Source organism: Protopterus annectens, chromosome 10.part0 (assembly GCF_019279795.1).
Source record: "Protopterus annectens isolate FY-2018-M chromosome 10.part0, PAN1.0, whole genome shotgun sequence".
Lineage (NCBI taxonomy): Eukaryota > Metazoa > Chordata > Ceratodontiformes > Protopteridae > Protopterus > Protopterus annectens.
Genome location: NC_056744.1, coordinates 1,759,237,438 through 1,759,264,544, shown reverse-complemented (window position 1 = coordinate 1,759,264,544; position 27,107 = coordinate 1,759,237,438). Strand labels below are relative to the sequence as shown.

Genomic DNA, 27,107 nt, shown 5'->3' with positions numbered 1-27,107 from the left:
CAGTCAATAGGAACATGTTTCTGGGTGTTTGCCTTATTTGTCTACAGTCAGGGACAGGAAGGTCATGTCTCCTGGTACTTGCTGGGGTTACCTATAACAGTGGACAAAAAGCATGGCTCTGGGCATCTGCAGGGGTTACTTGTAGCAAGCGACAGAAAGGACAAGACTGTGGGTAACTTTTCACATTAGCTTTAATTACAGACAGAAAGAATATGGTCAGAAACACCTTCTAGGGTTACTGTCTATTAACTATAAGAAGGACATTGGGCTGACCACCTGCTGGATCTCCCTTTCATCAGGAGCAAGAAGGGAAATGTTGGGTACTTTCTGTGATTATATTTCACCAGGTACAAAAATACCATAGCTGTAGGTACTTGTTGGATATTTATGAATGTATGTATTTATTTAGTTTGTTGTTTGTTTATTGACCAGGGTAGAACACTGATTCGCCTGGTTGAGCTCTGGACTACAAAGTTCTAAACACGGTGGAAAACAAACAGCAGGTTCGGTTGTACTTTGTTGGTACAAAACATTGTTTCTAGAGTTGTACTGCAAGGGTACCAAGACCCCACTATAACTTTATACAATATTTGCAAAAAAATGTACTTGAAGTAGAAGAGGCAGACAGGACAATACAGATGATAACATTTAAGTCTAAATCTACCTTATCAGTACAGTTTGTGACAAAAAAGCCATGTCATCACATTTAATATGTTACCAAATAATATGAATAAATTAAAAATCAAACAATGTTCCAACTTACCTGTGTTGACATAGTTGGAAGTACTATCTGTTGGAAGAAAATAAGACAAATGTAAGTATGAAATGAGATGTTTGAAGAATGTAACATTGAGTATCGAAACCACATTTGTCCTGCTCCCCAAAGAACTAATAACATATATGAGTTCTCATTTTGAAAATTGTTTCTCCATGAACACCTAGTTCTAGAATGCTTATTTACTCATGAACACCTGTACAGATCCAAACTGGATAATTATAAACAGAAGATCTAGCAGCTCTAGGTAACACTTGATTTTTCTATGAAACTGAATCACGTGATATGCAAACTTGGAAATTTATGAAATGTTCTTGCTGCAAAAATTGGCAGTACAGGTATCATACAGGAGCCATTTGCTATACACAAATAGATAATAAATAATTATCCATGGAATTTTAAGCACTCAGAACATAATTATCCATGGAAATCCTGACAAAGTGTGCATATTGCCAGGATTTATCAGCACCCAGCTTATGGAATCCCATTTCAACAACCGATGGGAGAAAATGATTTTTTTCTTTAAATTATTAGGAATTTCTGACTATTATCGCTACATATTTGATACCTTCTACAAGCAGCAGCAGTCTCAGGTTTGGTTATGACAGGTAGAAGGGCGATTGTCAAAAAAGAACGACTGTAAGTATTAGCCTTTAGCTAGTGTTTTTGTGAGTTCTTTCACAGTTCGCAAAAGACTGGGATTTTTAAATATTTATTTATTTACTTTTTATTCAGAGATAATGGAAATTTATTCTCGGTGTGCGGGAGAGTGCATGGAGCTCTTCCAACTTTTCAACTGCCAGTTTAACAAAAACACTCTATTCTAAACAATTGTGCAATAGAGTTCCAAAAAACTTTTACATCATCACCTTTCAGATAATAGTTTTGTCAAAGAATAAATGCTAACTGAATGAAACTCGGTTCCCACCCAAAAAGGTTTCCCTCCTCCCCTCTTCAATACAGACCCATCTCTATACTATGCCCTTTCACAAAGGGCTTTGAGACAATAGTCTGTGGCCAAATTATAGATTAGCACAACATATACAAACTACTAACAGACTCTTAATATAGAATACGCAAAGAACATAAATGCTTATTTGCCATATGTAGAGACACAGATAATGACTATGCATTTACCTTCAGCCAGGATGATGCCTCAATACAAAGAAAATGACTGACTTCAATAATTGGCTTAGTTTCTGGTATCATTCTAAGGGGATCCAGTATCTGTCACCCTAGGATGACCTGATCGTCAGACCTCGCTGCTTTGACAGAGATGGCCTTCATCTGTCACCCCCTGATATTTGCTTACTGGCTAAGGATCTTGCCAACCCCCATAGTGCCTTTTTTTTAGGCAGTGTCTCAAGGACAAAATTCTCAACATAAAAACTCCATCTAAAAACAATCTCAAGGTTATGCTCCTAAACACTAGGAATCTTAACATGAAACTGCACTCACTGGAAGCAGTCCTCACCTTGGAAGACACATACATTTGTGCAGTCACGGAGACCTGGTTCAAGGCTGTAGAGAGCACCCCAGCCATACTAGGTTACATCTTCTTCCACTCATTCAGACCACAAACTGAAGGCATAAAAACTAAAGGAGGTGGTGTATCAACATTCATTAAAGATAATTATACAATGACCCCACCCCCCCATTAATATTCCAAAATGAGCATGGTGATTGGCCAGAGTGCCCATTGTAAATCCCACAATATACCAATGGAAAAAGGTCCGGTCACCCGAACTTTTTTCTGTTGGTATAAAGTGTCCAAAACTTAAAAAAAAAAAAAAAAACGGGAGTAACGGAGACTTTCTTTTCTCCATTGCTTCTGTTTCAAAGCATTGCTGTACTGGATATGCATGAGAACGCAAGTCCCATATGCATACGCAGTGCATCAACATAAGGAAGCAGTATACCATCACCGATGGTAGAACAGTAATGCACCGTCATACAAAGACATTATTTAAGAAAAGTAAGTATTTTTTTTTCTTAAATAATGTCATTGTATAATAGCAATAACTAACTCCGTGATTGTGGTATATTGAAGATTTACCCATGGTTGGCTTTATTTAATCACTTGGGCTTCACCTTCATGATTAAACCACGCCAACCATGGGTAAATCTTCAATATACCACACCACTTCGTCGGTTATTGCTTAAATATACCTCCAGATTGGTTAAACTGTATGATTCCATGGATATATTTCAGGTGCAATTAACTGTTGGTAGGACAACTATTCAAGTAATTGCCAGCTACAGGGCCCCCTCCATGAATCAGGACACCCATTCTACCTATTTGGATTTACTTGAGTCTATCAAGATACATCCAAACACCGTGATTTTCAGTGACTTTTCATGCTCAAACTCACTTGCCCAAAGGTTCCTCTACTTTGTTAACTCCAATTTTCTGGACCAGCTGGTTCACACCCCAGAAGGGAAGCCAGCATCCTGGGTCTGGAGCTTACCAATATGGGAGGCCACTGTAGCACCCCCACTGTGAAGTCTTCCCTGGTGAGATCTGACAACAAATCAGTCTCATTCGAAGTAACTATCCACTGGACCCCCCCCCCCCAGCAGCAACTACACTAAAAAACTTCTCTAAAGCATCTTATAACCTCTTACAAGATGGCATAAATAGCTTCACTGCACCTCCCCCATCAGATGGGACTGGCAGCTATGCCATGTTCTACACCAATGCTTTATACAAACACCTGTATAACTGCATTGACTCGGCTGTACTTGATACAACCAAAACAAGCTCTTCAAGGAAGAGCAAACCTGCCTGGTGGACAACTGCCATTAACAGGCTTTACAATAAGAGGAATAAATTGCTGTCTAAGAGTAAGAGGGAGTGAACCATAAACTGGAAACACTCCCTCCTCAGCTTAAACAAGCAAATAATTAGTTAATCATACCACATATACTGAGCCTGTGGACATAGCTAACCTGTTAGCAAACAGGTTCTGTGAAAACTTCACTCCCCTGCCCCCTTCACATGTATCCCATTACATCCCTACCACCTGTTCCCTACCTTGTGTCTCTAAACAGCAGGTCATAAATGCCCTCTCTATGGCCAAAAACACAGTATCTATGGGATCTGATAACATCCTAAGCTGCATCATACATGGGCTCGAACAAGAATTAGCAACAACATAGGGTACTCTTTTTAACCATAGTCTAAGCGCCGGCTTCATCCCAGCTGAATGGAAAATGGCCATTGTTATCCCCTTGCACAAAGGTGGTGCTTCCACTAACCCCAGGAACTATTACAACTAGCTTTATCTGCAAGGCCATGGAGTGAATCATCATGGTTCTTATCAACAAAGATATACGTAATCTCCAAACACTTGACTCTACTCAGTTTCAATTTGTCAAAGGGAGATCATGCCTGTTAAACCAGGTGGACTTCTTCAAGAAAGTCACCAAAATCCTGGGCAAGGGGGAATCTGTGTATACAGTACAGCTGGACTTAGCCAAGGCTTTTGACACTATCCCCCACTCGGGCATCATTGACAAACTCCATAAACACCAAATGATCAGTAGAAAAACTTGTTGGCAATTGGTGCTATTATAACTTTAAATGTTTAATTGTTTAAATGTTCAGTTATTTAATTGTGCAATTGATGGTGGCTTATTGGCCAAATTTGAAGTGTCGGTTATATAAATTGGATATGTTTTAACAAACTCAATTATTCCAAGAATGAGAAAGGGCGATTTACCAGAATAACCTTTTTTCACATTGATTCAGATCCTGTGGTGTTCATGGTTCCTGTTTTCCTAGTGATTTTTGGTGTTTATGGATATTTGAAGGAGAGAAGTGTACTGTGTGTTTTTTTTTTATTATTGACAAACTCACCCAGCTAGGTATCAACCCTTACATCATTTGATGGGTCACTAACTGGCCCATTGATAGAACCCATATAGTCAAAATAGGGGAATCCACCTCCAAAAGCAGACCTGTAACCAGTGGTGTTCCAAAACGGTCATTCCTGGGGAATCTTTTGTTTGGAATCTATTTCAACAAAGTACAAGCAAAAACTAAAATTCTATGGCTGACAAAGTTTGCTGATGACAGCAAACTGGAAGCGGCCAAAGAATCTCCAAATGATGTAAACATCCTACAAGAGGGTCTTACACAAACAAATGATTGGTTCCAAAGTTGTGGCCTTAAACTCAGTGTAAAAAATGTATTCTCATCCCTTTCAGTAAGAGTGATGTTCCTGCTAACTACCACATTAATTGCAACACCCTAAGTACGCACTCAGTGGAGAAAGACCTGGGCGCACAGGTTGACAGCAACCTTAACTTTGATCACCATGTCGCCACAGTGGTAAGAAAGGCATTATATATTGCTCATCTCATAAGTAAGGGCATTGCCTCCAGAAAAAAATGAAGTTATAACCTCCCTGTACTTGTCCCTCATCAAGCCAATAATTGAGTACAACTTCCCTTTTGGTATGTACCTTTCCAAACACCTGCAGCAATTGGCGAGACCACAAAGGTTCCCCACAAAGAAAATTCAAGGTCTTCAGCATGTCTCCTATGTGGATCCTCTGAAATCACTGTCACTTTATTCTGTTTCATACAGACTACTCAGAGGCGATCTCTGCCTTGCATACAAGGCAATCTCTGACCCTGCTTTACTGGAAATGTTGCATATCCACAAGTCAAATGGTACACGGGTTACTCATTCTAAACACCTTAACCTGGTATGTGACATTAATAGAACCTGCTGGAGGGACATATTTGTCTCCCAGAGGTTACCACACCTTTGGAACAGACTCCTACTTCATGACAAACAGAGCACCTCATTGGCCCTCTCCAAATGCAATCTGAACAATTGGATGGGTAACCATAACTTCACCCTGGGGGTATCACCTGTACCCCTCTTGGGCATGGGCAATAGGTGCTGATCATGGAAATAAGGGTAGAACTTGACTAGGCTTGTAAGGGACCTAAGGCCATTAGCCTAATAACTTCCTAAAATCCCATGATCCTATGCCTCAATGGAAAACAAGAAGTCAGTGGTACTATGTTTTTGTCAGTGGTACTATTTTTTTTTCATAACCACAGCTTTTTGAAATCGTGAACCATACTCTACTATTAAACTTGCAGACATCCCTAGGATTCAGTCAAAACCCCAACGCATGTTTCTGAAACTACCTATCAGAAACTTTAAACTCCAATCGGATGATGACATAAATGAAGGAGGCACATTTAAAAACATGGGTCCTTTCTCAGCCTTTATTAATGACATCACTTCCTCCCTGAAAAACATTATCCTAATAAAACTCCTGCATATGTATGCTTACTAACTGGCACCCCTGCAGAGGTTCACAAATGGACACAATTTAAACAGTTCAGGCATAAACTATTACATTTCCTAAAACACATCTACAAATATAACTTCCATGTAGACAGTGGTTAATATCAAAGTCTAAACCCACCAATTTAGGGAAACACAAAATCTAAGAACACACATAGTCCTATAACTACAGAAGTAAAACACTGAAACTAATGCAAAAGCAAAGTCTACAAACAATTATAATCCTATCACTATGCTATTAGAGAATTAATGCATTATTTACTTAATGTAGCTAAGTAAATATGTGTAGACATCAATTTACACCACTAGAGACAATTCAGAATTCTCTCCCTTAATATTAACATTAGGCATACAATAATGAACTACCTTATGCTGTTAGGCTAACTTTCTCCTAGAAACAAACACAACATGCCAACCTGCTAACCAACCTGCTATGAGAATACTTACTGTTCAGTAAACTGCATCATTGTAGTCTGTAAATTGAAGGACTAATAACAAACCCAGTACTGTGTATATCACCACTGTAATAAAATCAGCATGCTTAGGCTCAAGAAAATATAATTACCTATAGCCATATGACCACAATAATGTTTTATATTATTATGTTTAATGATGACGCTACGTTCTGTTTTGTAGTGGTTATTGTGTTTAATGATGCTCTTTTTGTGTGGATATGACCTTTATAATCTTTGCATTATATTCTCTCTGCTGTAATTCATGATGTCATATAGTTGCTGATGACCTCAAAATCACTGTTTTTTTCTTGTAATTTATATATTTATTGATTTAGTTATTTAGGTTTGTTGACCAAGGTAGTGGCCAGATCTCTTTGGACTCATGTCAGCTATAGCCTGCATGCTACAGCAAAGTATAAAATGGTCATACAAAAGTGGACTAGAGAAAACAAATGTAGCACAAGGTTGGCTTCAGAAAGTACAATAGTATAAGGTAAACAAGAGAGAAAGATTCTTAACATATAAAGAGTTTCAAAGTCTAAGCTGGAATCACCAATTGAAAATTAAGTAGTATATAAGTACAATGTTACAAGGAGTAAGCTGAGGGTTAGGATGAGAGATACAGTAGTTATTTAGTTATAAAAGATTGAGAGTAAGCTGATGGGATGTTACTTGTGGTGGGCTGGTAGGTGAAGGGGTAAATGAGGCAAGGGGGAGTGGTGGTACAACAAGGTGTGGGATAAAGCTTATTGGATAAGATTAGTTAGTAGAAGGTACAGTAACATGCAGGGTCTAAGCTGAAGTTACGAATAGAAAGATGTTTAGTATATAGGTGGGAACCAATGAACACGGGTTGCGGCAGCATAGGGTCCAAGGCCCAGCCTACCTACCCAGTTATCAAACATTAATTAAATAAAATAAAAAATGACTCCCAATTCTGGTGAAAAGTATTATATTCCATGAATAATTACCAGTGGAAAACTAGAAATAGCACATTATTATCTATGATAATCCAGTCATTGTCAACAACTAATCTTGTAAACTGAGAACGAACACACAATTAATGTTGTCAGTCCAAGCATAAAACATATTAGGAGTTCAGATATTTACCATATATATATATATATATATATATATATATATATATATAGGGGAATTCATTCAGAGCGATCAGTGATCACAGCACAAATTACCTTACTACTGTAAAAATACTATAGTTTTTGTGGCTATGCCCCCCCTACACACACACACATACATCCATACACTGCCCGTGTTGGTGGCTGTTCTCCCACCAAATCTTGTTCGTAGCAGTGGTCGGAGAGCTCAGGGTTAATCTGCTTATGTTTCATGAGGTTAAGAAGGAAAGGTAAAAAAAAAAATCACAATTACCCTAAATTAGTAAACTGAAAAACTGCAGAGCCTTGGGAATGTTTGCACCAAGGTGTGCAGTCTCAGAATTATTATCTAGAAGTAAGGGGTGTGAAGGGTCCAGGAGAGATTTTTCCATGGAAAAAAATGTTTTAAATTTTAACAGTTAAGAGGTCATGCCATAGTGGCTGCTGACATTCAAATAAAACATGGACAAATTATCCAAGAGCTCTAAAATTAGATCATGCATTTACTAACATAAAGTAATTTCACGTTTGGATAAATGTATTTATTAAATCAACTGACACAGACATTCGAGTACTCTGTAAAAAATTACCTGATGAGGGCTAGCCACCTGGAGCTGTAATCCTTGGCTCTAGACGATTGCCACTATTGAGGTGGCACCCTGATCCCATGTAAAAACATGGGAAAAGGGGCTATGGATGGGGGGATGGATGTAATCTTATCCATGGAAGATTCAGTAAATAATTTCCCATTATAATATAGAAACAAGAGAATATGTTCCACAGAAATCCAGATTTACATGTGAAATCCTAGGCTGTTGGGGAATTCCTTCTAGAAATCTAAGCACTATATTACAGCCACATGGAAGTATGAACAGGCTATGTACAATGACATACAAGAATCTCCATGTAATGTACAAGCAGCCATAAAAAGGAAGTATACACCTCGCGGTAAACTTTTGGAATTCAAAGGCAGTCCTACCATGACACTTTTACATGAAGATGTTCAGTAGTATGGTGGGCTGTCTCTGTGACCATGCTACATGACAATGAGGCAGTCTGGGAGACAGGCATATGCTAATGAGTCATGTGACCTCCCCCGGGGCTGCTTACAGTAAGGCATTTACACAGCTGAGTGATTCAGAGAATTGCTCGGCTGCATACACTAGCACGTCCACTCATGGCCATTCATAGTACTGAACTTGGTCATGTTCATCCAGTGTCGTTAATGCTGGGGGATTTCAGTGGTAAGTTATTGATGGGGGTGCGAATGTCCTAGTTATCTCATGCCTTAATAGCACACAATATGGGGGTAGGGTACTAGACACCAAGGAGAACTCTTACAAATGGTGCCCTAAGGGCACATATGCATAACATGGGTCAGAGGAGATATTGAACTCCAGTTATACTCTATATAATATGCCTTAAAAATACATAATAAAAAATATTCAAAAAGAGTAGCAAGAAACCACTAGATGCCAGGGGCAATGTGTATGTCTTTTGTACCCTTCCACTTTCCATAGAAGGCTGCAGACCAATGCACCACCACTAGATGGAAGGTATATAATGAAAAAAGCGAAGCATCCATGAAAATAACGAATATAAAGTAAAAGTGGAAACCAGCTTCACGCCCTGTACTCTTCCTACAGTAAGCATAGTGTTCGACAAACATCTGAAGAAAATGTATATAAAGACATTGAGTATAATAGGAAACCATTTTATAGCTAGATAAGATGTGGAAGGAGTAAAGACATGCAAACTGATAAACTGTGTGTAGATTCTAAAATGCATTCTCCGACACAAGAGATTAGAGATATATTTACAAAATCTTATGCAAAACAGTTTGGCTCCACAAAGGGGTGATAAGTTGTCCTAGTGACATCCAGCTAATCTCAGATAGTGAAATCAGATTTGATTATATTGAAAAAGAACTGCACGGACTAGATCCAAACAAAGCACAGGAAGGAGATAGAATTAGTAATACTGACCTCAGAACATTTCAGCAAGAACTTACAGTGCCATTATATTTATTATTTACTAGGTCAGATTCCTAAATATTGGAGACATGCACTTATTACACTGATCTTTAATGGAAAGGGGAGTAGGACAAACCCAGAGTCATACAGACCCTTAAGTCTACTTTCATGTTGTGGAAAAATAATGGAGAAGGTAAAACTGGATAAGTTATTGCTAGAACTGGAAAGGTTGGGAATTGAAACCATATATCAGCATGCTTATTCTGGAAATAGATCTATTACCACCTGTAACACGATGTTCTATAACAATATAATAACAGCTATGAATGACAAAGTGTTCTGTGATATAATTTATGAAGACTTAACTTCAGCATTTGATAGGGTTATTCACAAAATACTGATCAATAAATTAGAAACACTAGGTATTGATGTACTCTTAATAAGATGGATAGGTGCATGGCTTAAAAATAGGACATGGCAAGTATCATACAGCAGCTGGACAGGTGAAATTCAAGGTTACAGTTAGGTGCCCCAGAGGGCTATGACATGGGCCCTTACTTGTTTATACTGTATCTTTCAGACCTAACTTTTTTATCTGAAGTGTTCTAGAGTCTGTATGCAGATGACTTGAAATTTGGTAAAATGATTATATGTGTTACAGATAAGGCATGTCTGCAAAAGAACTTGACTAAATTGACCATTTGGGCACAGGAGAATAATATGCTGATAAATACATCAAAAACTAAGTATATGAGATTTGGGATACATAAATTGAAAGTTGAATATTTAATACAGCACACAGTGATTCAAACTGTAGACTCGTTTAACGACCTGGGTATATGGGCAGATCCAGCTTTGAGTTTTTCTAATCATATCAACCAATTGCTTAGTACTAGCTATAGTACTATAGGTTGTATAAAAAGATTTATAACGTCTAGGAAATTAGAAATGATGAAGTCATTGTTTGTTAGTTATATTAGGCATAAACTTGAGTATGGAATGACAATATGGAAAACTTGTAAGAAAACAAGCATGGATAAACTGGAAAGAGTACAGCAGAAATATACCAAGGGCATCCATGGATGTGAAAATTTAAGTTATTATGAAAGACTAAAATAATTTTAACTTGTACAGTGTTTCATACAGATATTTAAGAGGAGATCTTATTCAGGTATATAGGACATTTAGGAAAAATACATATGGGAATGTTTGGGGTTATCATAAAAGTACTAGACAATCAGTAGACAACCTGTGTAGAAGATTCTATAAGAATGAGAAGTGTAGTAATTGGTTGGTTCTCTGACAGAGTAGCTGATGCATGTAACAGCCTACCAAATTACATTAAAGCAAGTACTAGTTTAGATAGTTTTAAGAGCAACCTGGACACTTATAATGGGACCAACTGCTTTGGTATATTGGCAGGTTAGAAGGGCATTAATGCCCATGCTTAAAATATTTGTATTCATGTATGTATGTATGTATGTACAGTGCACCTCTGCATTAACCTGTTGCACTAAATATTACAATCTAATGCATGGTTGCTAGTGGTTCCCTCACCCCCAATCTTTGGCATTTTTCAAGACCTGTAACTGTTTGTGAATGTTGACAGAGAGGGGCAGAAGCAGAAAGCATATCCTTGACAACAGCTCATCGGAATGTACAAAAAGCAAAAAGTAATGGTGGGACACAGGCACAGGGACAGATTTAATTTATTCTTATGAGCAATTCACTAGAATAACAGCTATTGCACTAGAATGCATTTACTGAAGAATATGCAAGTGTGAAACTCTAATGTGTCACAGTAACATCTGACTGTAATCATTTGTGATTTATCACAGCAGGAAAAGGAGAGGTCTGGGATATTCTGACTACATGGACATTGTGTGTGTCTGCGTGTGTGCGTGTGTGTGAGTGTGTGTGCGTGCATGTGTGTGTGTGTGTGTGTGTCTGTGTGTGTGTGTGCGTGCGTGTGTGCGTGTGTATTTGTTGTGTTTGTGTGTGTGTGTGTGTGTGTGTGTGTGTGTGTGTGTGTGTGTGTGTGTGTGTGTGTGTGTGTGTGTGTTGAGTGTCTGAACTGTCTTGATAGTTCTATGGGAATGGCATTTTTAAGTTAAGATGCAGGTGCTAATAAGATGGAAAAGGGTGGCATGCATACACACACACACACACACACACACACACTCCTCTAACTCTGCCCTCTAACTCTGCCCTCTTACCTAGTCATTACTACATTTCTTTGCTCACCAGTGGGAGTGGGGAGCCTTGAGCAGCCTACCTGTCCCTGTAGGAAGTGACCTCAGCACAAGAAGCTGTAGTAATTGGTTGTTTTGGACCATTTCTAGCTCTTTTGTAGTTCACTGTTTAAAATCCACCTCTGGGTGTTTTTTTCTGGCTATACTGCTCAGACAAGCTCCTCATGGTTCTGCAGAGTGGTCCTAGCAGCAGGGAACTCAGAAAAGCGACTACTTTCTGGATTTAAGTATCTTTGCTTTTTTTTCACTTGGAATAGCTTCTATAGCTTACCCTGAACTAGCTTGAACTGTTTTTTAACTGTTTGCTGCATTATTTTAAAATCTGCACTTAAAGTTACATTTTAGTCGAATTTGATCGAAAGTTTGTTTGTTTAATTTAACTGTGGAGGCTGCCCACTAAAGTGTGCTAGCCTGTGTAACTAATTTATCACTGTTTCTGCATTTTCTGTGTGTTTCTACCAAAAAAATAAAAAAATAATCTTCGTTTTCCCGCCTCTCCTCAACTAGTTTAGACCAGTTTACAGGCATTGCTGTATTCTGGGCTGTGGTGTAGTTCCTGTGTTGTCCATTACCTTACTTGGATAGAAGGAAGTTTCTTTGCTCACCAGTGGGAGTGGGGAGCCTTGAGCAGCCTACCTGTCCCTGTAGGAAGTGATCTCAGCACAAGAAGCTGTAGTAATTGGTTGATTTGGACCATTTCCAGCTCTTTTGTAGTTCACTGTTTAATATCCGCCTCTGGGCGTTTTTTTCTGGCTATACTGCTCAGACAAGCTCCTCGTGGTTCTGCAGAGTGGTCCTAGCAGCAGGGAACTCAGAAAAGCGAATACTTTCTGGATTTAAGTATCTTTGCTTTTTTTTCACTTGGAATAGCTCCTGTAGCTTACCCTGAACTAGCTTGAACTGTTTTTTAACTGTTTGCTGCATTATTTTAAAATCTGCACTTAAAGTTACATTTTAGTCGAATTTGATCGAAAGTTTGTTTGTTTGTTTGTTTGTTTAATTTAACTGTGGAGGCTGCCCACTAAAGTGGGCTAGCCTGTGTAACTAATTTATCACTGTTTCTGCATTTTCTGTGTGTTTCTACCAAAAACAAAAACAAAAATAATCCTTGTTTTCCCGCCTCTCCTCGACTAGTTTAGACCAGTTTACAGGCATTGCTGTATTCTGGGCTGTGGTGCAGTTCCTGTATTGTCCGTTACCTTACTTGGATAGAAGGAAGTTTCTTTGCTCACCAGTGGGAGTGGGGAGCCTTGAGCAGCCTACCTGTCCCTGTAGGAAGTGATCTCAGCACAAGAAGGTTGTTTTGGACCATTTCTAGCTCTTTTGTAGTTCACTGTTTAAAATCCGTGGTTGCACGGCTTTGCGTGGTTGTGCGCGGTTAAACAAGGTTAAACTTTTTCTGGCTCTGCCAAGTCTGCTCTTCAAATTTTCCCTTAAGGAAGCTCTACTCTTAGTATAACCAGACTACTCACTATATTATAAGCCTAGCACTTGTTCTCAATACTTCTCTACTAAGTAACCATTCTCGTACTAAGTAAAGCACTACATCTACTTACCACCCCTGTGAATATCCACTTCCTTTAAAGGTACAGCACTCCCTTATACTGTTCTAGCATGTCGAGTGGTAGATTACTGGCGTCGTCTCCAGTTCAGCTGGTCAATCTGGGCATCTTGAGACAATGCTATAATTGTCTCATGTACACAGACAACCCTCTCCTCCTCCCAACAAACACAAATACATGTGAGAGATGCAACTATATAGCCAAACTGGAGGCTGAACTCTCTCAACTCAGGGCTGGCATGACCAGACAGGAGGAGATGGCAACCACACACACAACAATCCCAGTCCCACATAGACAACTTACCAAAACAACAGAGGCTCCCAAAGCAGAAATCCAAAAATCCACCACCTCGAAACAAAACACATGCAACACATACTTCAATACGTCAGTGTGTCAACCAATCACAGCCCTTAAGGCCAAACACCTTGCCTGATACACTAGTAATAGGTGACTCTATAGTCAGACACACTGATGTCCCGCTGACCAGGCTGAACAAGGAGAAGGTGACTGTGAGCTGTCTATCTGGAGCTAGGATCCACCACATAACACATGCACTCAAGTCACTCCAAAGCAAGTACAAATATGACTCCATCATTGTCCATGCTGGTGTAAATGACCGGAGACGTACCTCCCTGGACTACATGAAAAGAGACATAGAGGAGCTCTCCGATTATGTAGCCCAGGCTGGTATGACCCTGAGCAGCATCTTGCCCTCACCAAGAATGATACCACAATACAAAGACAAGATGATCAACTTTAAAAATTGGCTCAAGTACTGGTGTCATTCTAAGGGGATCCAATGTCTGTCTGCCTGGGATGACATGTTGGACAAGCCACGCTGCTTCACAAGGGATGGCTTACACCTGTCACCACTGGGCTTCCGGATATTGGCTAAGGCTCTTGCCACCCCCATAGTGCCTTTTTTAGGCAAGGCTCAAAAGACAAACCCACCTCCTTAGAAAACAAAAATGGAAAAAACTAAGGGTAATGCTGCTCAATGCCAGAAGTCTAAATCTCAGGATGCAGGCACTTGATGCACTCCTCAGCATGGAGAACATCGACGTCTGTGCAGTAACTGAGACCTGGTTCAAGGCTCCTGAGAGCACCCCAGCGCTACCAGGCTATACCTCGTATCATGCTTTTCGCCCCAAAACCCGGCCGAACCACAAAGGGAGGGGAGTGTCCATATTCATCAAGGACACCCACACCTCCAGGTTAGTAGCAACACATGAAGCATCAGAGACCATACAGGTGCAACTAACCAGAGGCAAAACTGCTATACAACTGGTAGCATGTTACAGACCACCCTCCCAATCTCAAGAACCCCACTCAGCCTTCCTGAAGACATTGGAGGATATGAATGTATCACAAAATACCATCATACTGGGAGACTTCAACTACCCAAACATAGATTGGGTACATTATTCTAGCCCTAATACCCTAGCCCAAAGGTTCCTGGAATTCATAAATTCAAATGCACTGGAACAACTAGTCACCTCTCCCACTAGGGGAGATAATATACTAGACCTGATCATCACAAACATGGGGACAAAATGCTCCACACCGGAAGTATACCCCTCACTAGTGAGATCTGACCACAAACTAATCACCCTGGATATACATAACCCACCTCCACCCCCAACACAAAAGACCACAGTGAAAAACTTCTCAAAAGCAGACTTCACTCTTCTTAAGACTGAGATGGTATCCTTTAAGCCCACTGTGCCAGTGGATACCACATCCCACAATGCCGAATCCTTCACAAATGCTTTCTATGGACATCTCCAAGAATGCATGGATCATGCAATCCCAAACAAATCCAAGTAGCTCTCCACCAAAGGTAAGCATCCTGTCTGGTGGACCTCAGCCATAAACAAATTGTATAACAAAAGAAGGAAGCTACTGCACGTCAGAGCAAAATCCCATGAAGGGAAGACATCTCTGATCAACATTAGCAGAAAACTACATTCTCTCATAAAAACATCCAAGGCCAACTTTGAGAGAAAAATCGCTAAGGACACTAAAGATAACCACAAAGCCTTCTTCAGCTATGTTAGAAACCTGAGCGGAAACACTCAGATATGCTCAGAGTTGGTTCACAACAACAAAAAATACACTGAACCCACAGATATTGCCAACATTCTGGCTGACAGGTTCAGTGCAAATTTCTCCCCTCCTTCACCCCCAAAAGAAGAAATACTTATCCCAGCTGAATGTAATCTCCCTGTCATCTCAGATGTCCAAGTGAGAACCGCCCTAAACAAAACAAAAAACACAGCATCAATGGGACCTGATGGTATCCCGGGTTGCGTGTTACATGAACTCCAAGAGGAGCTAAACCCACACATAAAAATGCTATTTAACCTTAGCCTTACTTCGGGATATGTACCTGAACACTGGCAACAGTGGTCCCACTCCACAAGGGGGGTGCCTCTACAGACCCTGGAAACTACCGCCCCATAAGCTTAACCAGCATGGTCTGCAAAGCTATGGAAAGAATCATTATGGAACTCATAAACAGAGACATAGGGGACCTACAGACACTTGACCCCACCCAGTTCGGCTTTGTAAAGGGCAGATCCTGCCTTTTAAACCTGGTTGACTTTTTCAAAACAGTCACTAGAGCCATTGATGAGGGCAAAGCAGTCCATACAGCATACCTGGACTTGGCTAAGGCCTTGACACAATACCCCACTCAGGCATCATAGATAAGCTCAACAGCTTAAAAGTAAACCCTTATGTCACTAGATGGGTTGCAAACTGGCTAAAGGACAGAACCCATAAAGTTAAAATCGCTGGAGCAATGTCAGACTCAAAGCCAGTCACAAGTGGTGTCCCACAGGGATCTGTCCTGGGACCCCTCTTGTTCGGCATTTATTTCTCAGATGTTAAAGCAAACATGGGAGGGCTGTGGCTGACAAAGTTCGCAGATGACTGCAAACTAGGTGCCATAGTCGATACACCAGCAGACACACACATCCTACAAAAAGGCCTCACAGAAACGAACAACTGGTGCCGGAGTCACGGCCTTAAACTAAATGCCAAAAAATGTATAGTCATCCCCTTTGGGAAAAACAAAGTACCCACAAATTATCACATAGACAGCAACCCACTGAGTACGGAAAAAGTAATCAGAGACCTAGGGACCCAAGTCGACAGTGACCTCTCATTTGACACCCACGTTGCCAAAGTGGTTAGAAAAACATTCTACCTTGCACACCTCATCATGAAGGGATTCACATCCAGATCCAAGGATGTCATTGTACCCCTATATTCCTCCCTCATCAGACCCATGATTGAGTACAATGCCCCATTTGGTATGTACCTCACCCGGCATTTGCAACAGCTGGAGAGACCACAAAAGTACCTCACCAAGAGGATCAAGGGTCTCCAACATATGTCTTATTCTGCCAGAGTAAAGAAACTTCATCTCTATTCAGTAGCATACCGCCTGCTCAGAGGTGATCTCTGCCTGATGTACAAGGCTATGTCCAATCAGGATCTGATGGACATGCTCCACCTCAAAAAATCCAAATCCTTCAGGACCATGAGAGCTAAAGACTTAAACCTCAGCACAAGTATGAATAGGACATGCTGGAGGGATAGATTCATAACCCAGAGGCTTCCCATGCTTTGGAACAAGATCCCAGTTCGTATTAGGCAAAGCCCCTCACTGACTCTCTTCAAGAGAAATCTTGATGAGTGGATGGGAGATCGTAAGTTTACCCCAGGGGTCACATCTGTGTCACTGCTAGACAGGGGCACAGTAAACTAATTCTGTTATATAAGGGGACCTTCATTGTGTCACTACTAGACAGAGGCACAGTATTCTAGATTTATTCTGTACATTTTTGTACCATTTCATGGGGTGGCAAATGCCACATCACTATGGCTAGGCTTACAAATGCCCCAGGGCAGATAGCCTAGTACTACACTATGAAACTATGAAACTATCTCTAAACCACACATGCTCACACATATTCTCATCCCAACCCATTCATTTACATACAGTTGGACCTTCCTTTTTCTGACAGACAGGGCACTCAACAAACAGAGTTTTTGATCTCTTTCCCCACCTAAACAGGCTGTTGAACAGAGTGTCAGACATCCAATATATACACATAAACACACACTCCATCTCACACACGCACATACATCCCCTGTTACTTCTGGAGCTAAGGAAGGCCATGTCCCTGTGTAACTGCTGGAGTTCTCTCCTGCTGATCTCAGTGAGGTTTGGGGATTCTGTTCCCCACAATTACACATTTGGATATTTTCAGTAGACAGTAGTGTTAGATGAACTGTGTTTGGTAAATATCTGAGGTGCAGTCAGTTGTGCTGCTTGTGTATGTTCAGAATCTGTACAAGCTGTTGCACTATATCATAAGTGGTAACAATGTAACAACATGTATGTTTAGAATCTGTAGAAGCTGCTGTACTATACTGTAAATAGCAACAATGTAATGATGTGCACATTCAAAATCTACACACGCTGCTCTACTATATTGTAAGTGGTAACAATGTAACCTCACATGAAAACTTAGAAAAACTATCATGTCTGTGTGTGCTTACTAATTCTTATTCCTTTAAGTCAGCTAACCAATGAAGACACTAGACTGTCACATCTCCAGGGACATGTGTTTGCAAGACATCATTGTACAATTTATATAAGAGCTAAGGCAATCCACAGAACTGTAGCAAAAGTAATACATAGAGAGAATGGATGGCTTGTTTTTATGATAATGCTTATCTGGCACTGTTTACATATAGATACATAATCCATGTGCACAGTATATTAAAATTAAGCTTTTTAATTGCTCCTAAAATATACATGATCCAATAAATATATAACAGGAAGACAAAAACTAACCATTGTCTGATTCTGGCTTGTTGTAAGAACTTCTCCGACTGTCTGAAGGCAGGGGTGATCTCCTAAAATAAAATGCAGACATTATACTTTGTAAGTAACACACATCACTTGTATGATGAAGCCTTTTTTATATTCCTTTCATGAAAAGGTGGCATATTCCACGGATCAAACATGGCACAAGACCTACCTGTAAATCATTTAAGTTTTTGTAATCTAATATCCAGAAGCAATAGAAAATGGCCACATAATCTGCTAAAATCTTGACATGAAGTGTGTTGCCATTCCAGCCTCAGAAATTTTAATTAAAAATTTATTTGGGATAATATTTGATATTATACACCATCTTACTGTACTGCTTTCAAGAAATTTGCTTTGGTTTAGTATTAAAAGATAACCAGTGATCTTTTTTCAGAGAAGATTCTTATGGTAGAGGTCTTAACCACTTACCATAGTCATTTTATAGTGCTTGGATTTCTACTGACACTCCTAAGTCATCATCCAGTAATTTTTTTCAAGATGCTAAAGGCCCCTATTCCCTGTGACACGTTAATTCCTGTATCACATGACTGCTCATGTGGAATCATTCGGCATGTGCCATACTTAAGAGGACGTATGTCCCCATCTTGCTACTGTTTTGAAACATCCACCGGAATTAATAATTCTATCAGTCATTTGGTTTAATTATTGATTTAAAATGGTATTAAAATATCTTACTCTTCATAATTTAAGAAAACATCAGTGTCAGTTTTTGGAATTACTGGAGTATCTTGTAATATCCATTTACACTGATAAATGAAAATGTGCCTGTGGGAAACAAAAAGGCCTAAACATTTCTTTCCATAAAAAGGCCTAAATATTTATTTCCATTCCCATTTTATTGGGGGGTCTGGTGGGTTTTGCATGACACTGATACTTTAGAACATTGTAGCATATTTAACAGAACAGTTAAAAGTAAATGATTTAAACTTCTGAAGGCTTTTCTTTTATATAAAGTTACAAGAAATGAAGAGGGCTAAAAACAAATGTGTACACAGACATGAAAAGGTAAACAACTAATAAAATGTTGACAGGTGGTTAATCTAAAATATCTAAAAAGCTTAGAAAAAATTCAAAGATTCAAATGACTGAAAAGGAGGAAGCGAAAGAAAAGCTGAAAAAAAAACTTGGTACTTACGTATTATCGCAACCACATTTTCATGGCAATACCGGGTTGCGTACTGATCGTCGGATATGTTCAGTAACGTTTTTAAAATGTTATATAGTATGTTTTCTTTAAAAGCCCAGGTTGTTTTCGGGTGTACAGAAATAGAAATGGAAATCAGCCCACTGACTCCACTCTTCTGCTTCTTCTGTCTTTAATCTGACTACTACAGTTGTTAGCGCCAACACTGAAGACAGAATGCTAGTGGTTGTACTAAAGACCAATCGAAATCCATTATCTGACAGTATTTGCCAGGAAAAGAATGAACGTTCAGTGCACTTGCCATAAGCAACACGCTGTCGGTAAAGGGTAAAGTGCATACAGAAACAACAGCGGTGTGCTTCTTAGATTTCACTGATAACACACCAGAAAACAACCTGGGCTTTTAAAGAAAACATACTACATAACACTTTAAAAACATTACTGAACATATCCGACGACCAGTAAGCAACCCGGTATTGCCGTGAAAATGTGGTTGCGATAATACGTAAGTACCAAAAACTTTATTTGCCCTATAGATCTATAGGAGAAACACAATGAAAGGCTCCTTCCAGAGCCCTATCTATGTCAGTTGTGTCCTGGGCAGTCTCCAGACTGCTATCCATCCAACCCAAAGCCAGAGATAAAGACTAGAAAAAAAGTTCTGAAGTTGAGAACAGAAAGGGGAAAAAAAGTAAGAAAGAAAAATGGCCCACCAATGTTGCGAAGAAAACAAAAAAATGAATAAAGGAATGAATACATAAAACACCCTTCTGAAACTGGAGGAAAGATCTTATATTCTACTGCTTGTTAGAGTCACTAATACACATTCACACTGCAGTTTGATACACAGTCATTAATCCAGCCATGATATCATCTCTGGTCATTTAAATGACTGCTGATACAGCACCCAAACCCAACTGACAACTCATCTGCAGTGCCAAGCACACTTTTAAAAGCTTGGGTCTGGAGCAGCCATTCCCTTTAGCCCACCTTAGCTATGTTAGGCTCCTACAATAATGATAACAGAGCCTGTGAAAATGTTGAGAAAGAAACAAAGAAGTTTGGTTTCAGGGAACCAATCAATGAATGACTTAAATTAGCATTCTTATACCTAAACAAATAGACAATAAAATGGAGACATAAGATAAATGCAAAAATTACAATTACAAAGTTAAAAAATAATAAACATGCTTAAAAATAAATACAATTCAAAGCAGTAAAACACAGATTAAAATAAAAGCCATATTTGTAGCAATAGTTTCTATATATTTAGAATGTGAGCAATAAAACATTAATCCAAAGAAATCTGGAGAAGAATGGCTATTTATAAGCCACAAGGTAAAACAAAATAAGCAATCCTCTTCAAATTTGTTCCCTTAACTAATTTTCACTTTCCAGAAATGTAATATTATGCCTCTAGCAGTCCATACACATCCTAAAATGCCCAAGTACTACCTGAAAAATCAAGTTAAAAATGTAAGCCAAACAAATGTAAATATTTTGTGAACAGCTAATTTCTTTTTAAAACAAGTGCAGACAATAATGTTGTTGTTGAGCAGAAAATGGAAGTTATGTACTTATCATAACGTTGGATCTTTTTCATCCAAGTCTGTCTGATACAACTGTTTGTTGTGGAGCCAGTTGTCGATCCAATTCAGCTACGCTACAGACCTTAGCCATGAGCATCTTTGAGAATCTTCCCTCCTCTCTTCTCCTCAGATTGAATTTGCTGGCCCTCTAACAAATAACCTGACAGGAGAGTTTTCTGAAGGTCTGTCAGGTTGCTAGTATAATGAGTGTTAGGAGAATGTGAAGACGGAGGGAGGGAGCGATGTTGTATGGGATGGACTAAGATGAAAGTGATCCAGCATTATGCCAAATAAATAAGTTCCCTATCCTTATCATCCTGTTTGTTCGATCTGTCTGTCGGATCAAACTCCCAAACTCCCATAACACCTGGGAGGTGTCACGACAGGATATCCTAGATCTGGACAGCAAGTCTAACTTGCAATGCTTGATAAAGTTGTGTCAGGTAGACCAAGTTGCTGTAAGACCTATCTCACCAAGAAGGAATGTCAAAAAAAAAGCTGTGGAAGTAGCAAGTAACCTAAAGGAACACACCTTTTCTTTGATCAGAAGAGACTAATTTTATGAATTATATACAGAAAAGATGCGATCAGAGAGCCATCTGAAAACAGTTATCTTAGTAACCATCCATACCAATCTGCTTGTGGAAGGTTTGACATAATGGTTAAGGTATCTATCTCACAGTTCCAAGGTACAGGGTATGATTCTGACCAATGGTTATTGGCTAGGTTTAGACTTGTAACAGTCTACAGACTGAATTCCTAGAACTTATCTTTGAACATGCGTGGTGGAGGCAAAGAGAACAAAAAGCTGGTTATCTTTTCTAAAGTGTTTTGTTCGGTGGAGGTAAAATCTGATGTGCCTATAGACATCCAGCGTAAGAAGAATATAGTCTGCTTATTGAAATGCTTTGCAAAAAAGTAGGTAAATGTTTCAATTGATTTAGGTTATCATTTGTGTTAGTCATTGGCATGAAAAGAATCTCCACAGCAATACCCAGATTTGTTCTGAGCTACTGCACAATAGTACCCCCTATACCGAGCCAACAGATATTGCCAATACACTGGCCGACAGATTCAGTGCCAACTTTACCCCTCTCTCCCCCTAAGGGACCAGTCACAATACCAGTAGATTGCCAAGCACCCAGTATTTCTCCTGCACAGGTTAAAACAGCACTGTCCAAGGCCAAGAATACAGCTTCTATGGGACCTGACAATATCCCTGGCTGTGTTCTACATGAACTACAGAGTGAACTGGCACCTCACCTGTGTGCCCTGTTCAATTGCAGACTCACCTTAAGCTTTGTCCCTACCAAATGGTGCACTGCTACAGTGATCCTTCTCCACAAAGGAGGAGCAACTACAGACCATGGGAACTATCGCCCCATTAGCCTGACGAGTTTGATATGCAAAGCTATGGAATGCATCATCATGGACCTAATAAACAAGGATATAGGGAATCTCCAAACTCTGGATCCTACACAGTTTGGTTTTGTGAAGGGGTAGATCATGCCTGCTCAACTTGGTCGACTTCTTTGAGTCAGCCACCAGAGGTGTCGATGAAGGCAAGGTGGTTCATACAGCCTACCTTGATCTGGTCAAGGCCTTTGATACCATTCCGCACTCAGGAATCATAGAAAAACTCACTAAGCTAGGGATCAACCCCTATATCACTAGGTGGGCTGCAAACTGGCTCATAGATAGAACCCACAGTATGAAAGTAGCTGACTCCAAGTCAGACTGTTGAACAGTCATGAGTGGATTCCCACAGGGTTCAAGTCTTGGGTCCTCTCCTGTTTGATATCTACTTCTCTGAAGTCCAGGCCAACACAAAGGGACTCTGGCTGACAAAGTTCACAGATGATTGCAAGTTGGGAGCTATTATTAACTCTCCGAGTGATGTTGACATCCTACAGAAAGGCCTCACTGAGACCAACGACTGGTGTCAGAACCATGGCCTTAAGCTCAATGCCAAAAAATGTGTCATCACCCCCTTTGGCAAAAACCCGGTTCCCATGAATTACCACATCGATGGTAGTCCACTGAACACAGGAAGACATTATAAGAGATCTGGGAACACAGGTTGACAGCAACCTCTCTTTTGTCCTCCACATTGCCACTGTGGTCAGAAAGTCCTTCTGTGTGGCACATCTCATTACTAAGGGTTTTGCATCCAGGAAGAAAGAGGTCATTGTCTCCCTCTACTCTTCCCTCATTAGGCCAATCATCGAGTACAATGCCCCATTTGGCATGTACCTCACTAGACACCTGCAACAACTGGAAAGGCCACAAAAGTACCTCACAAAGAGGATCCTAGGCCTTAAACATTTGTCCTATATGGACAGACTCAAAAAACACCAACTATTCTCTGTCTCGTATCACCTACTTAGAGATGATCTCTGCTTGACTTACAAAGCCATGTCTGACCCAGCTCTGTTAGAAATGCTACATCTAAAGAAATCCCAATCCCTCCGTACTCCATGCTGCAGTGACCTCAACCTCATTACCACAATGAACAGAACATGCTGGAGGGACAGGTTCATAACCCAGAGACCGCCCATGCTATGGAATAGACTTCCCATACATGTCAAACTGAGCCTCTTCAAGAGAAATCTTGATGAGTGGATGAGGAAATAGAAAATTCACCCCAGGAATCACTCCAGTGGCTCTACTTGACAGAGGCACTGGGGACTAAGGTCGGGTGGCACGATGCCAGGGTAATCCTATGGGCTAGGCTTGAAAAGGCCCCAGGGCTATTAGCCTGGCACATATCTATGAACCTATGAAGTCCTAAGGAAACCCTATCCTTGTGAAATATAAAATATGGAGAACTAAAAGACAAAGTCTGCAAGTCTTGAACTCTCTTTCTATGTGTTATTATTACACTAAAGATGGTCTTCCAAGAAAGAAATGTTTACTAAGTAGAGAAAGTAGGATCAAAGGGTAGTCTTGTCAGTGCTTCCAGTACAAAATGAAGGTCCAAGGGTAGTACAGGATCCTTATGGGGCGAAATGAAGTAAAAAGGTCCCCTTTAGAAATGCTTTGCATAGGTTGTGGAAGGCAATGGGATGGGTGTGAATGTGCCATAATAATAACTAGAGATAGAAGCCAACTGAACCATTAAAGTAGAATAAATTGACTGTTGATCAAATGACTCAGAAAGAATTTTTAGAATATCTGGAATGGAGGCTGAAAAATGATAACTGGCTGCCCGTAAGGCAAAATATTTTCATTTGCCTTCGTACACTTTATGTGTGTGTTCTTTGTAAGAAGCATAGAAGAGGGGTTTTGACCACTATGGGAATTGGGGAACCCATGCAGTTAATTTCAGACTGAGAAGGTCTGTCTGAGGCTGAGCAGATGATACTCTTTGTAGCCACTGCAGAATGTGTATGTGATAATGTACATACAGAATCATGATGATACAAGATGCCATGAGGTCCAGAACTTGAAGCACCAAAACTGCCATGGGAGATGTCTGTTTCAAAAGATGAAGGACAACTGCCTTGAGAATCTCAGTTTGCTCCAGTAGAAGGCTGACCACAAATGTCATGGTATCTATAAGGCATCAAATAAAGAGACTGGATGGTACTGGAAGCAGATTGGATTTTTAGTAGTTCACAGAGACTGAAAGGAAAGGCAAAGATGTAGCAAAGTAACATCAGACTTCTGTAAGGGAGTCCCCTGTCTCAGCATTGAGAAGCCAGTTGTTCAAGTATGTAAACGTCCATTTCCTCCTGAGTCACAGATGTGCTGCAACTACCACAGTCTACTTAGTAAACACCCTGGGGGCTGTGCTGAGGCCAAAAGGCAGAGGTCTGAACTGGTAATGATTGGCTCCAGCTGGAAACATAGAAATCTGCTGAATGACTTGGCCTCTTGATGTGTAAGTAGCATCCTGGAGCGCTATTGAATACATTCAAGTATTTGCCTTTAGACCTTTTGAAAATTGACTGAATCACGAACAATATGGAGGGTTTTGTTTTTTTTTTTTTTTTTATGTAAGTGATTAGGCCGCTGAGGTCTAAAATTGATCTGAGTTTCTTGTTTTTATTAGGCAACAAAAAAGAATCTTAAATAGATTCTGGACCCTGTCTGGTCTGATGGGACCTCTTAGATTATTTTTTCTAAAAAAAAAGGAAGACTTTCTCTTCTAGACACTTTTTATTGGCAGGGTGGAACATCTGGAAATGGCCAAGTTTGATGAGGATTGATCTAGATATAATCTCAATTACCAATGATCCTGTATGATGGCCATCCACACAGGACAGTATGGAGAGAGATGGCCCCTGACTGTCTCCAAAGAGGAGAAGTACCTGGGTAAACCTTTAGAGATGCTGGTTGTGACTGCTGAAAAAGGGCCCCTGAAGTCCCTGTTTCTTCAATCCTCCATGGCCTGTGCATCTGTGTTCATTGTTTGGGACCACCTCTGCCATGATCACCCATTTCTGAAGAGAAGTCAAAGGGCTGATACTGGGTTTTCTTAAAACAGAGAAATGTGTACCCCTTTGGATTCTTCCTGAAGGATCACTGAGGTGTCTCAAATTTGACTCCAGTGGCAGATAGAGTCTTAACATCCTACTCATACCCCCATACATTCTCCTTTATACCCCCATACATTTTCCTTTATAGTTGGTTCAAAAAGGGTGAAGCATCACAGAAGTATTTGAAAAGAACACTTTAAAATTAATCACAAAGTTGCATAGGCAAAGCTAAGATAGGCATTTCACAATGATGCGTTTACTTGCTTCCTTAAATGCCCCACTGAACGCGTGAGGAGGCTGGAGGTATTTGGCATTGTTCTCACCATAGTCTCTAACTGTTCATATGTCTCCACCATGGGGATGGGGGCTCCTTTCAGAGACAGAGTGAGAGAGAGTAAGGCCTGTTCTGACAGATCACCCTGGAAGGGGCTCATACGTGTTGCATAATTTAACATTTTCAAGCATAAGCACACTTCCTCATGCTGTCCATTACGCAAAATGCCTTGCTGGATGGATGGACACCTGGTGCATCATCAGCAATTTCCTTTCTGGTGGCTGCTGCTACAATTAAGGAGTCCACTACAGAACCATTGGACCAGTGCTGTCTTTATTAAGGGCACATTTTTATATGGCTTTCTGGGAAAAGGATTTGAGGAATCAGGCTCTTCCATGCCCTCCTGATGGCTAAATCAATGAGGTGATCCACAGGAGGGACCACCCAGGAGATAGATGATGCAGAGTGATATCCCTCAAACAACACTTCTTCATCCTCATCCAATCATTAATTGTAGATTTAATCCTTCTGGGGACACTGTGGGGAATCCTGTTGATTTTCCAAGTCTGTGTCTGAGGTGACGGACTCTGTAGTGGACTCTATGTGCCTCCTCATACATGTCATCTTTTTTTTTTTTTGGAATGTTGGGAGAACACTCAAACTCTTCAGACAAACCTGATGAAGCCTGGCCCAGCTGTCTGAAGCTATCATCTCTGATCTGATGAACAAGCTTAGACACAGATTGCAAGGTGTCTCAGGGTGGAGGTGGCACTGTTTGAGGCTGTGTCAAAGTTCCTGCTAGAGAGGCAATCATCCCCTCCCTCACCTCAAAGGTCAAACCAGGATCAGCATACACCAGGGGATACTCTCCTTGAAGCCATGTCTGTAACAACTAAAGCTGATGTGAACTGAACTAAGGAAAGCATGTCTGCCACAAATATTCCGGTTGGCCCGGAGGAGGAAGACTGACACAAATGCATTGAAAGTCGAGGTCTCCAACATGAAAAAGGTGCCACCCATGACAGCACTGAAAATAGCATCAAAGACTCAGCATTGAGCACCCTGCTCTGAGATCCCCTTTCACACTTAAAAGGGGGAAGTGGCCATGTTTTAGCACCTTGTAGATTAGACAACTTATAAGTAAAGGGGCCCTTGGAGACACTGAAAGCCATTTGGTATTTTCCAGCAAACAGCAATGGTGGCTTTGGGGATCTGCTAATAGAATGACTCCACATATTTTATTTTCAAC

General features: G+C 40.3%; 1 protein-coding gene across 5 annotated transcripts in view; it reads right to left on the bottom strand.

The window, feature by feature from the left end:
* Positions 1–27,107, bottom strand: part of LOC122813988 — a 558,403-nt gene that overhangs the window by 182,983 nt on the left and 348,313 nt on the right. For all 5 annotated transcript variants that reach the window (XM_044086560.1, XM_044086561.1, XM_044086562.1 and 2 more), the window contains exons 6-7: positions 18,332–18,393; positions 764–790 (exon numbers count right to left, since the gene is read on the bottom strand). In XM_044086560.1, coding sequence (XP_043942495.1) covers positions 764–790; positions 18,332–18,393 — 89 coding nt within the window. The remainder of the gene's footprint in view (positions 1–763; positions 791–18,331; positions 18,394–27,107) is intronic.